General features: G+C 44.9%; 1 protein-coding gene across 3 annotated transcripts in view; it reads right to left on the bottom strand.

Annotated features, from left to right (window-relative positions):
* Positions 1 to 14,334, bottom strand: part of JAZF1 (JAZF zinc finger 1) — a 417,486-nt gene that overhangs the window by 386,328 nt on the left and 16,824 nt on the right. Inside the window, exon 1 of one of the 3 annotated variants that reach the window (XM_068236063.1) lies at positions 11,794 to 12,086. The exons of the other annotated variants lie outside the window; for them this stretch is intronic. Coding sequence (XP_068092164.1) covers positions 11,794 to 11,881 — 88 coding nt within the window. The 5' untranslated portion in view covers positions 11,882 to 12,086. Of the gene's footprint in view, positions 1 to 11,793; positions 12,087 to 14,334 lie in introns of those variants that run through there. 3 annotated transcript variants of the gene reach the window in all.

A 14,334-nucleotide genomic window follows, 5' to 3' on the forward strand; every position in this document is an offset into this window, starting at 1 on the left:
ATTTAGGAATTAATATATGCAGAAAGTTCGGTGTCTTATTTAGGTATGATTCTATACCAGGTCAGCATGATTGTAAAGCTCTCCTGGAACAAGTTAAAACCGGACCACTTATCGTAATTATTAAAATAATTAAAAAAATATGAAGGTTCTTCCCAAACATTTATAATTAAAAATCTTCCTATAGCAACTTCAAAAACTTGACTGAACAATGGGTTATAGGATAACAGGAGAATGGGTTACGTTATAGGATAACATAATGGCAAAGGCGCCCCTAGCAGCGAGCCCAAATGCACCCATGTAATATTTGAATTACGTGGCGCAGCGGCAGAGCAGGGGGCAAGCAGTGAAGTCCAACACTTTCATGTAAAAGAGACTGACAATGTGACGGATTCATATGGCAACATCGCCCCTAGCGGCAGCCATGTTTTCCTAACATTTTTCCCCTAAAAATAAGACAGTGTCTTCTATTCATTTTTACACCAAACAATGTGCTTGGGCTTATTTTTAGATATATTCCTCTTGCTTTCCTCACTGTGCCGCCTCTTCCTCTGCTGGATCCACCTGTCCCTGTGCCCTTATGATGTCCCCCTCTGTCCCCTATCCTCCTGTGTCCCATGTCCCCCTATGTCCTCTGCTATCTTTCATGTGTCCCCATGTGTCTGAGTAGCAGCGAGAGGGCAGCGATTGGCCCATTAACAGAGCCATGGTCCCGTCCGCGAGGCCGTTGTCTCCAATAGAAACATGAGTTGCCGTACTTCTCCCCTATAGTCTGAAGCTGCGCTAGGGACACAGCACGGCATGGAGCTGGTGGAGGACATATGGACAGTGCAGCAAAGAGGAGGATGTAGCGGTAGGAGGACACGGGACAGCGGAAGACACGGGGACACATGGGGAATAGTGGAAGACATGGATAAATAAGTGCCGCTAGGGCTTATATTTCAAGCACGTTCTAAATTTCAATTAGGGCTTATTTTCGGGGGATGTTTTAGGGAAACATGGTATGTAGGACTACAGTATGTCCAACATTGGGCCTATACTGGACCATTGGAAAGGATTAAAACTGTCTATTCCTAGAGTGCCCTCTTGTGCTCCCTCCCAGAGTGCCCTCTTGTACTCCCTCCCAGAGTGCCCTCTTGTGCTCCCTCCCAGAGTGCCCTCTTGTGCTCCCTCCCAGAGTGCCCTCTTGTGCTCCCTCCCAGAGTGCCCTCTTGTGCTCCCTCCCAGAGTGCCCTCTTGTGCTCCCTCCCAGAGTGCCCTCTTGTGCTCCCTCCCAGAGTGCCCTCTTGTGCTCCCTCCCAGAGTGCCCTCTTGTGCTCCCTCCCAGAGTGCCCTCTTGTGCTCCCTCCCAGAGTGCCCTCTTGTGCTCCCTCCCAGAGTGCCCTCTTGTGCTCCCTGCCCTCCCAGAATTCCCTCTTGTGCTCCCTCCCCACCCATCCTCCTCAGAGTAGGTCAAGCAATTCTTTACCAAGTTTATGTACATGCAGAAATGACTTTGTTCCATGCCGATTATATAGTCTTGCAGCGAATTAGTAAAATATGCATTCACAGACTTCCACTTTTATTATGTGTATGTTTATTTAAAAACTGGTCTGTACGGTATTTCTGTCTCTTATCAGCCAAAGCACAAATCACTCCTATCTTTGGCGTGAATGTAAAGCTGTACTTCTATTCTTTCTTCTTCATATCTCTGGCGTGAATGTAAAGCCACACTTATTTTTTCTTCCTCTCCAACACTGTTTACATTTTGCATGCATTCCTATCTAACTCAAGGGAGCAAGAATATCATTAAAATAACACCATGCAGGGTCTCTTTTATGGCATACTGCCATCTTAACTTCTCTCTACTACAAGTCAGATCAGTTAGGAGACTACAGTACAAAGACATGCTGCTAAACAGCCGGCTGTACGTATGTATGTATTGTATCTTGTATCCCACCCCCATGTGTGCATACATCAAAATCGCCTTTCATTTCAAAGCCAGCATTCACCCTATGCACTGAAAGAGGAACAGACTAGCATACAGTAAGGAGCACAGGACGATACTGGTTCAAAAGCTGAACAGACACACATTCATTTAAAAGACGTGTAAAGCTACACTGTAAGTACATAAAATGACCCCGAAAAACCCAGAACAAATCGTTTCCCGCTCTACATACTTTGCTGCCTTTTACGAATCGTTTCCCATTTGCCAAACGTTAAAACACCGCTAACATACTGTATATAATTCCATTAATGGGATCCGATTTAGGCCCGAGTACAGCTTTGGCCTTCTTCATTCTTCGAGTTTTTGCGCTTTGGATAAAGTCAATTGGAGTGCAAGAAAGTTGCGTACCAAATGCAGTGCTATGCCCTTTACTTATGACTTCCCTGTTTGTTTATTTTACTAAAAAAATCCTATGAACACAACCGCGAAAATGAACAATCTCATGAAAACTGCACCAAAACACTCACACAAAAAAGCTTTCATGTAAATAAAAAAAATTGTGATTGCAATGCATTTGTGAAGGTGATTTGCAGTGGAAAATTACCCTGTTAAAAAGTACATGATTCATTTTAGTCCACTGAATGATCCGAAATGCATTTGGTTGCTTGTTTGCAAGCGATTGCCCAATACCAGCTGCCTGGACACAGATACAGCAACGTTGTTCTGATATGTCACGCATGACAGAGTGGGCAGAAAACAGTTCAGCATCAGGGCAGGCATTATACATGATCAGAGCAGGTAGGATCCCCTGGAAAGCAATGGATGCAAAGTGCCAGGACTTCAAAGGAACCTGACTTGAGAGGTATATGGAGGTTGCCATATTTATTTACTTTTAAACAATTCTGGTTGCCTGGTAGTGCTGCAGATCATTCTGGACTGTCTAAATCACACACCTTTAACAAGCATGCAGCTAATCTTGTCAGGTTTTTGTCAGAAATATCCGATCTGCATCCTTGTCTATGGTTAAAAGTGTTGGAGGCAGAGGATCAGCAGTAAAGCCAAGCAACTGGTACTGTTTAAAATTAAAAATATGTCAACCTCCATATCCCTCTTACTTCAGGTTCCCTTTAAGTCAGTCACACACGGACAGACTTCTACAGCAATCTTTTAGGAGATTAATTTTTAGAAGTATTGTAAAAGGAATCTAAAGTGGCAATAGGACTATGGCAGCGCATCATTTTCTTAAGCTATTGAGTGATCACTCAATAGCTTAAGAAAATGATGTGCTGACAATTTAAATGAAAAAAATAAAAAAGTAGCAATTCATTCATCGATTTTAGGATAATATCACAATTGTTAATAAACGTAATAGTGTGATAATATGATAATAAATTGTTAATAAATGTGATAGTGTTTTACAAAATGTTTTCTTGGTACAATCCTATCTGAACAGGAGTGGCCCGTATTAAATGAAATAATTTGCCGATGAAAATCAGGAGTCTGGTAACAGAGTGTTTTGAGCTCAGTATCAGAATATGAAACAAAAGTCCAGCCAGGAAGCAGAGGAAACAGAAAGTCTGTCTTTGCTCAGGCACCCGTCAGGTGTATGGAGCTTTCTAAAACAGAATTAATAAAGTAAGAGCAAGAGTACGGTAAGTGGATGACTTCCCTTCAAAGCAGGTTGACTGTAGGTCACCTGCACTTTAAATTCAGTTGCACAGATTTGGGCCCTGTGCCCGCACTGAATGTACCATCTATGCGGGGAAAAATGCATGCAGCACTACTGCACAACCTACAAGTGGGAACAGCAGACAGTGCAGTCTACACACCTTCTGATGTCCTTGCATATCACACAATACAATTATTATTATCGATACAAAATAGAAAAAAGATTCAGCTGGCACTCTATGCCGGCCAGCCACCAGCAATCTGCCCCCTGGAAATGTAGTGTGCACTAGCCAGACAACTTGCAATCAGGAATAGTAGAATAAAACAGTGCTGGGCACCAGCTGCATCTACTTCCAGTGACATTTATTGACAGAATATACACACAGAGTTAAGCCAAGGGGGTAATAGGTCTAATAGCGTGAAACCCGCTTCCTCAGAGATATCAAGTAGTTGAACTGCGCTCTCCACCTTCCTATAAATTAATAAACAGATAGCACATAACATGACTCCATAAACATAGAATATGCCACATACAGTCAATCACCACTGTCATAAATGTGCATCCACTCCCAATTTAGATTGCGCTCACCAGATTGCAGCCACCTCAAAGCCAGGTGGGTCTAGCATATGTTTCACAACCAAGCTCCAGACACTTTTAAAATCTTCACTTCTCTGTTTAATACCGCATTCATTGCGTGGGCTACTATATTCTTAAACAGTTTACACTATGATGTATTTTATGTGTTTTAAACTTTTATGATTCCGGAGAAGAATGAAGCGGTATTAAACAGAGAAGTGAAGATTTTAAAAGTGTCTGGAGCTTGGTTGTGAAACATATGCTAGACCCACCTGGCTTTGAGGTGGCTGCAATCTGGTGAGCGCAATCTAAACTGGGAGTGGATGCACAAGTGCAACACGAGCACATTTATCACAGTGGTGATTGACTGTATGTGGCATATTCTATGTTTATGGAGTCACGCTATGTGCTGTTTATTAATTTATAGGAAGGTGGAGAGCGCAGTTCAACTACTTGATATATTCTGACACCTGGAACCCTGATACAGCGATCCCACCACTAACTTTACTGAAATTGGCTGCAGTAAGCTCTGCATGCTATTGCATGAGACTCTAAGTGTTATTGCTTGGGACTCTGCTTGATGAGTGTGGCCCTGGATTGATAAACCTTATGAAATATTGAGGAGAAGTATTTGAGATATTGGAACTGTGTATTGTAATTGGATTAAGCGGGCAGCGCAGCCTTGTTCGTTTTTATTATCGCTTCCTCAGAGAGGAGGCCTAAAGCACTTTACAAAGTACAGAATATAGTCTTGTCACAAACTATCCCTCAGAGGGTCTCACAGTCTAATCACTTCCATAGTCATATGTCCAACATAGGCTAGGGTCAATTATAGGGGAAACCAAATAACTTCTCTGTATGTTTTTGGGATATGGGATGTGCACAGCATGCTGAGAGGGTTGTACACAGACCTTGTTCTTCAGGCCCAGCTCAGGCTGATGTTAGAAAGCAACCTGAGCTCAAACCTCTGTCTATACCAAGGCCTCTTTCCATGGAAGGCTGAACTGTGTGCTCGTCAGTTTATCCTCCCGGCTACTAGCCACAAGCAAATACATACAGCCAATTGGTAGGGTTAGGTAACACAGAACGCGTTACACAGCGTAAGCCCAATCTCATGTTGCTGTGCTCAGGTGCAACTTCATGGGGGGGGGGGAAACACGCCTGTCCATCACCCATGCCAAGCACTAGCAAGCGCCTGGACGGGGAAGGGAGCAGCTGACAGGTGCTGCATTCACCACCTTCAGCTGCTCGTGGAAAAAGAGGCCTTAAGCTAGCCACGCACTGACAAATTGCCAATCGATGTGGCAAAAACAGATCTTTCCCCAACCTGAATCTAATCAGAGATGGATACATTTCTACCACACACTGCTTCAGTAAACTTCAGAGGTACTAAGCAGGATACTCCTAACAGCAGCCTCTGATTAAAGTTCCTACACCAGCCTTCCTTCAACGTTACACATACTGAAGTCTACAGACATGATTCAGCCGAAACAGGGAAGCAAGGTGTGTTCTGGAGTCTTGAGGCCCATGAAGTGAAGAATCAAGGCTCAACAAAGTTGTCTGTTGCACTGAATAATTAAGATCAGTTTGCCTGCAGGTCAAGTTCAGGTTGAGATTAGGTTGACCTACTTTCCAACTCACTCATAAAGACGGGATATTGACTGATGCTGCCCTAAACATACCCTCTAGCCGAAAGCCCATATACATTAACCCTAAACTGCCGTCCCACTGATGTAGGCCATCTCCTTCATTACTTGGGAGCACTTACAGCAGACTCATGGTCACCGGGTACAATCTATAGCAGCGTATTAAACTTATACACTAGGGTAGACAGCTCAACATTTAGCAAAGAAAACTCTGATCTAGCTTACAGGACTGTAATTTCTTCTATAAAGTACACTAATGTGTACCATAATGTGCTCTAATGTGCAGAAAAGTGCATCTTTATATATTATTATTTAGTATTTAATAGCGCCGACATCTTCTGCAGCGCTGTACAGAGTATATTGTCTTGTCACTTAACTATCCCTCAGAGGGGCTTATAGACTAATTCCTACCATAGTCATATGTCTATGTATGTATCATGTAGTGTATTGTAGTCTAGGGTCAATTCTAGGTGAAAGCCAATTAACTTATCTGTATGTTTTTGGGATGCGGGACGAAACCGGAGTGCCCAGAGGAAACCCACGCAGACACAGGCAGAACATACAAACTCCATGCAGATAGTGCTCTGGCTGGGATTAGAACCAGGGACCCAGTCCTACAAAGCAAGGGCCCTAACCACTACACCACAACCACCCAGGTTTAAAGTGATTGGTCCCTTTTCAAGCAGCATATATTTGCATAACAATTTACGGTACTTATCCGTTAGCCGGGCGCATCCGGCAGGTGGCGCTAATTACTATTCCTCCTCCAGGCCGACATGGATAATAGGGAAAGATGCAACTCTGGTGGAGTTTTGTCGCCACCTAGAGGATGCGCCCGGCTAACGGATAAGTACCCAATTTACATAAACTCAGAAGTATTTTCATATCATAGATATATATATATATATATATATATATATATATATATATAGCCAATGCCACTAATAACACAGCAATATTTAGTATTATTTACTAGTTGCTCTGCATCACATGATGCTTGTTTGTTTTATGTGATGCAGGCAGGGAAGGAGGACTCGGGACAGACCAAAGGTCACTCCTCAAGGAGCATACACCTACAAGGAGATATCAAGCTTTCCTACGGCTTATCGCAGTGGCCTGCTGAGCGATCACCTTTATATGTTTGTTGATGGGGATAGCCATAACGGAGTTACTAAATATTCCCTTACTGCTCTTTGCCTGTCATTGAGTTCAAACTCAGACAGCAAGTATAGAAAAAACACATGAAGCTCCAACCATCACCCAAACTGGCCTAGATCACAATGCTGTTGTCCAAGGTTAACGGTGAAATCATAGCATTCATTTTCCTAACCAGCAATAGAAAGCTGGAATCAAGCGAGCGGTATGGATAAACCTCCACTATAATTCATTACAGAGGCTCAGAATAAGGCCTCTTTTCCATATACAGTTGAACTGTGTGCTCAGCAAGCAGTTACCAGGCAGCAGGAAGCAGTTAACAGACAGCAGCAAGCATTTACCAGACATCAGTGAGCAGTTAACAGGTAGCAAGCAGTTGTGAGAGTTTTGCCTCTTTTCCACGGACTGTTGAGCTGTGTGCTCAGCAAGCAGTTTCCAAACAAACAAACACAGAACATTTATATCGCGACGGACTCAAAGCGCCAGAGCTGCAGCCACTAGGACACGCTCTATAGGCAGTAGCAGTGTTAGGGAGACTTGCCCAAGGTCTCCTACTGAATAGGTGCTGGCTTACTGAACAGGCAGAGCCGAGATTCGAACCCAGGTCACCTGTGTCAGAGGCAGAGCCCTTAACCATTACACTATTAAGCCACCAGGCAGCAGTGAGCAGAAAACAGGCAGCAGTGAGCAGTTACCAGGCAGCAGTGAGAGTTTGAGAGGCATTTCACTGCCTAACAGTCCATGGAAAAGAGGCCTTTGAGAGACTCTCACTGCCTATCAACTGCCTGGGGAAATGAGCCCTCACACCCATCAGCAGGCTCATGAATAGAAATGGTTAATCAATGGGATGTTACTAATTTCCATTTGCATACAAATTTTATGCAAATTTCCTATGCAGCTTTGAACTTGACCAATCAAAATCACTAGAAAATACATTGTCCAACTCCAAACTAAATACAACTTACATTACATTTGCATGCAAGAAAAATTAGCAGTTCATTGTCAATCTTTATTAGCTTTGGAGAAAGAAACAGTCAACCCACACTACAAGGGGACACACTCTGTAGTTCTCGATAAAGAATACTCTAGTCTAAATTGATAAGCATGCTCTAGGTGTAAAGACCAACAGCAATCAAAGGGTATCATTCATAAACAGGCTGTCGGTAGTGCGGGAAAACACCGTTCTTCTCCGCAACCGGTAATTAAGACTTCTGGGTGGCCATTCATAAAGAAGTCTGCCTGTTGCGGAAGAAGTGCGGAGGTTTTCTGGAGGAAGCTGGCGGCAGCGTGGCGGAAGACATGCGGAAACTTAAAAGCTGCCCGATTCCCTCCCTGCGCTGCTCTGTCTGATGCTGCTTGGGAGGTCCCTCCCATTCATTTATATGTATGCCGCCCGCCTATCGCTACTGTCGAGCAAGCGGTATTTTCCTTCCGGATACCGCTTGCTCTAATCTTTATGAATGGATGTGTTTGTTACTTTTTCTAGATTAATCTAGAAAAACTCCGCACAAGGCGGAAATGTATCGCTCTGTCACCTTTTCATGCGGAAAGAGCCTTTATGAATGGGGCTTATGCTGAGTGGTCGGGAAAGTCACCGGTGTTAAGCATTTCCGCATGCGGAAATGCTTTATGAATGATACCCCATGTACAGAGGAGAACCAATAAAAGCTGGGTGAGGCTCACTTCAGTGCCCTGCAACCATTGCTCTCCTCCCTTCATCATACTAGTATATTGGATTCCTGCTTTCAGCAGGCCCAGCTTTACCTCACAGGAGCCTATAGGCACAGATGTCCTAGCACCTTAGACTTCATCCTCCATGGTAGGCCTGAACAATTTTAGGAAAAAATTGAATTGAGCGATTTCTGTCTGAAATTGCAATTTCGATTTAATTCATGATTTCTTTTAAATCAAGCTTGGTTCCCCCTCTGTGCCTGTTTGTTTCCCCTCTGTCCCCCTGTCTCTTTGTGCCCCCTTTGCCTCTTTATACCTCCTCTGGATCTCTCTCTTGCCCCCTTTGTGTCTCTGTTCCCGATCTGTTTTTCTCTGTGTCCCCTCTGAGTCTCTTTGTGCCCGCTCTGTCTCTATGCCCTCTCTGTGCCTCTTCTGTCCCCCAAGCTGCATCAGTTCTGGACATAGCTTCAAGCACGAATCCAGCGATGCCCGTCTATCCACGTCGCCTCCTGCAGGCTCTAATGCACGGAATACTTCCTGTATGTCATGTGACATACAGGAACCTGAAGTTTTGCCAAGCACAAGAGCCGGCAGACGGTGATAGAGGACGAACAGCGTTGCGGAAGGTATGTCCAACGCTGTGCGGAAGGTATGTCCTCGTGCGGAAGGTATGTCCAACGCTGCGGGCCACACGCGCCAGGACTTTGGGGAAGTTTGAAGCCACTTCTTCAAACTTCCCCATGTGGAAATGACGTGATCGCAATAATTGCTGCTTTGAAGATACTGAAATTGTGATCTTGGTGATCACGATTTTGGTTTAAATTCGATTTATCTTTCAGGCCTACTCCATGGACCTACAAACCCCCGCCAAACTGCACCGCAAGTGTTCTAGCTGTCCCTTCTCCCGTACTTTCTTTGCCCGGCATAAGTAGCTTCACTTCTCCTTTACTTCCTTTGCCCATTACAGGTGCCCTTTAGTATTAGGTAACCTCAGTAGCTAGAGGTGGCGCCAAGTATTAGGTAGCTAATGGTGCCCCCAACTGAAGAGAGATCTCTTCAGTGGAATGCCGAAAGCTGTGTGTGTAACCTCTGCTTTGCACTTTGCTCAGAACTCTGCATAGGGAAGGAGGGAAGGGAGTGAGCCGCCTCTCCATCATCAGATGCCTGTAGGCACTTGCCTACAGGCATCATCAGATGCCTGTAGGCACTTGCCTACAGTTCCTTATGGTAAATCCAGCCATGGCTTTCAGTAATGTCAAATGTACTTTTGCCCTCTGGATCACTATGAGCTTTCTGGGTATTCCTAAGGCCTCTTTTTTACACAGACTGTTGAGGTGTGTGTGCGTGCGTGCGTGCGTGTGTGTGTGTGCTCAGCCAGCAGTTACCAGGCAGCAACAAGCAGTTACCAGGCAGCAGTTAGCTGTTGTGAGAGTTTGAGAGGCATTTCACTCCCTATCAATCCGTGGAAAAGAGGCCTTAAACCTCTCTTCCACGGGCAGTTGAACTGTGTGCTCAGCAAGCAGTTACCAGGCAACAGCAAGCAGTTGTGAGAGTTGGAGAAGCATTTCACTGCCTATTAACTGCCCGTGGAAAAGAGGCCTTAGGCAGTGAACTGCCTCTCAAACTCTCACAACTGCTTGCTGCTGCTTGGTAACTGCTCGCTGCCGCCTGGTAACTGCTCACTGCTGCCTTTTAACTGCTTGTTGAGCACACAGTTCAACTGCCCATGGAAATGAGGCCTAAGGAATACCCCGACCCTTTCAGCTACACACTATTTTATGCAACTGCAGAATAAGGCCTCCTTTCCACGGACTGTTTGTAGGCAGTGAAATGCCTCTCAAACTCTCTCAACTGCTCATTACTGCCTAGTAACTGCTTCTTGCTGCATGATAACTGCTCACTGCTGCCTAGTAACTGCCTGTTGCTGGATGATAACTGCTCACTGCTGCCTAGTAACTGCTTGCTGAGCACACAGCTCAACAGTCCGTGAAAAGGAGGCCTAAATGTAGCATTTTTTTAGATAAGCAGTGCCAGGTGTGTGTTCTCCTCTACAATCTGTACTAGTGAGGTAAAGGCTCATACACACAAGCAACTTTTCCACCCAACCATCGTCCAACTGTCCGGCGCCTGCCGGAGAGATACGTAGAGAGCGCACTACTCTTGCGCAGACTGGCCGCGACTGGAGTAAGTTATGGGATCAGGTACTGACGATACAGAAGGCGGTGTGGGAGCGATTCGTGCGCATGGAGCTGGAGGAAGCCCCAGGTATGTATACAACTTCTATTCAATATTGTCTCTGCTTTCCTTTAAAGGAGAACTGTAGAGAGAGGTATATGGAGGCTGCCATATTTATTTCCTATTAACAATACCAGTTGCCTGGCTATCCTGCTGATCTTCTGCCTGTAATACTATTAGCCATAGCTCCTGAACAAGCATGCAGCAGATCAGGTGTTTGTGTCATTTTTGTCAGGTCTGACATGATTAGCTGCATGCTTGTTTCTGGTGTGATTCGTACTACTGCAGGCAGATAGCTCAGCAGGACTGCCAGGCAACTGGTATTGCTTAAAAGGAAATAAATATGGCAGCCTCCATATACCTCTCACTACAGTTCTCCTTTAAGAATTTTCTTATTATCATGCAGAACAGTTCCCCCTGCTGGTTAAAACTGTTTAAGAAGGAAAAACTGTCGGTAAAGCTTTGATAAATCTGGCCCACTGTTCCTCCTACATACTGTACCAGTCCTAAAGAAGAATTGAAGCAAAAATCTTATCCCGTTACATTGCTGCTGTTACAAGGACTACAACGTGCACCGTGAATGTAGCCCTAAAAGCAATGCTTAGCTTCCAATTTGGAGATTTTCCTTACTTCCTGTGGTGGCATCAGTAACAGGAAGTGAGCAAGTCTACACAGGCAACAATAAAACATTTTATAACGTCTTCTCCTCAGTACTTTAGGGTCTTTTATTAAGGTCTGTTGCCATTACTGAGAAGCATATGATGGCATGGATAGAGGTCAGTTTGGGTACAGTAGTCATAGACACCAGAGAGGAGGATGTTGAAACAACTGTGGCCTCTCTTAAAGGGAACCAGAGATGAACGATTCACACAAAATAAACATATCAGTTGATAGCTTGTAAAGAATAAATGCTCTACCTGATAATTTTGCCACTCTGGTGTGCCTTTTTGAGTGCTTTTTATGCATTATTGCTCCAGGAAATATCCAATATGGCCGCCGGCTCATATTCCTTCTGCTTCCAGGTTATGAGGTGTTCTGGATGTGCTGTCTAGGCTATATGAGACTATAGACAAGCAGGGCTGCTGTAGGCTTTCATCTGTGTGCTTTCAACTTCATATTCTGGTATGCTTTGTGGCTGCCTGTAGGAAGTGTCTCTCATAGTAATGAAACTGCATACAGTAGATAATAATGATGACTGGCTGCACAGACAGAGCACACAGATCACACAGCCACACTTGTCTGTTAGACAGAGATTTTTCCTGCAGCAGCAGCCCCTGCCATGTCATAACAGCTCTCAGTATGCAAAGCAGAAGATCTAAGCCAGGAGAGGGGAAGGCTTGGGCTTGAAAACACTCCACAGAAGAGTGACTCAGCTATAATGATTCCAGGTCACACCTCGACTGAATAGTCGGTGGATTCTTATCACAGTTGGTAACAGATAGATTAGACTGAGAAGAATACAACTAAAAGCAGGGTAGGTGTTTACTGTCATGTTCCCGCTGATAAATGTAATAAAATACATGAGGGTGCTTCGTCTCTGGTTCTTTTTAAAGGACAACTGTAACAAGAGTGATATTGAGGCTGCCATATTTCCTTTTAAACAATACCAATTGCCTGGCATCCTGCTGATCCTCTGCCTCTCAGGGTAGGAACACACTAGGCAGAAACGCTAAGGTTGCGGGAAACACTAGCATTAACCTACATTCATGCAAGATAATGGGACGCATGAAAAAACGCATATGTTTGCGTTCTGCAATGTGCATTTTTAAAAACGCTGAACTTGCATATTTTTCCAAAATGCAGAGGTATAGCGTTTTAGTGTGTTTCACACATAAAAATCGCATATGCGTTTTTGTGTGTTTTGTATGTGTTTCTTTAAACTTCCTAGTGATTAGCATAAAAAAAGTACAAAACGCGTATGCAATTTTTATGTGGGAAATGCAAAAGCATTAAAATGCAAGCAAAACGGAAGAAAAATGCATGTGCGAAATGCATACGCACTTTAAGCACACTTCAAGCGCACAAACACATATGCTGCAACATGCAACCTTTCACGCAATGTCTAGTGTTTTCCCACCCTAATACTTTAAGCCATAGACCCTGAACAAGCATGCAACATATCAGGTGTTTCTGACATTGTCAGATCTGACAAGTTGCATGCTTGTTTCTGGTGTTATTCAGGCACTACTGCAGCCAAACAGATCAGCAGGACTGCCAGGAAACTGGTATGGTTTAAAGGGACTCTGAGCACCTCTCATGGGCATGCCTTTAAGCCAGTCGACTTGCAACAAAGTCGTGCTATGACCCCTCTGGAGGAGCCTCTTGCAATGGCCATGCGTGGCACTTCCTCTTTCTGCTTCATTCAGTGATGCACTTACCTGGGTTTAGAGCAGTAGTGTGTGTGTGTGTGTGTGTGTGTGGGGGGGGGGGCGGCTAGGCCAGAGTGAAAAGGTGATGTTTGAGAGCCTTCTTGAAGATGGTAAAGGAGGGGGAATCCCTAATGGGGCAAGGTTGTTCCATAGTGTTGGAGCAGCTCTTGAGAAGTCCTGGAGGCATGCATGGGATTGGGTGATGCGGGGGGCAGTCAGACAAAGTTCATTGGAGGAGCGGAGTGTGCGGCTAGGTGTGTACCTCTGGGTAAGATATAGGTCTCTTTTCTACGGACTGTTAAACTGTGTGCTCAACAAGCAGTTACCAGGCAGCAGTGAGCAGTTACCAGGCAGCAGTGAGCAGTTGTGAGAGTTTGAGAGGCATTTCACTGCCTATCAACAGTCCATGGAAAAGAGGCCTATCTGTAGTTGGGCTGTGTCCATGGGCTCCATAGTCCCCTGTTTCAGCATCATTTCTCCTGGACTGGAAGTGCCCATGGCTGTGAACCAGCACATTTGAACTGGGAATGAGAAAGTTCATGAATCGCGCATGCCCAGTAATAGAAACCTCGTGACAAAGTGCTTTAGTTTACTGGGCAAGAGCAGTTTGTGAATTTGTACATACCCAGTTCGAATGCGCACATTTCTGTGTACTGCGCATGTAATTCATTAACTCGAACACGCCCAGTGCATACGGAGGCACTCAGGACACTGGAACTTCCTGGTGACAGGTTCCCAGTTGCAGAACTACAGCATCCAAGACACGAAACCCTGGAGCCCCCAGACACCTCTACCTAACTATTAACCACTTGCCGACCGTGCACTCATAACGCACGTCGGCAAAGTGGTAGCTGCAGGACCAGCGACGCAGATCTGCTTCGCCGGCTGCAGGCTAATTAATCAGGAAACAGCCGCTCGCGCGAGCGGCTGTTTCCTGTCATTTCACGGCGGGGGGCTCCGTGAATAGCCTGCGGGCTGCCGATCGCAGCTCACAGGCTAAATGTAAACACAAGCGGAAATAATCCGCTTTGTTTACATTTTTACAACGCTGCTACAGTAGCAGCGTTGTAGTAGATCAGCGATCCCCGG

This window comes from Hyperolius riggenbachi, chromosome 5 (genome assembly GCF_040937935.1).
Source record: "Hyperolius riggenbachi isolate aHypRig1 chromosome 5, aHypRig1.pri, whole genome shotgun sequence".
NCBI lineage: Eukaryota > Metazoa > Chordata > Amphibia > Anura > Hyperoliidae > Hyperolius > Hyperolius riggenbachi.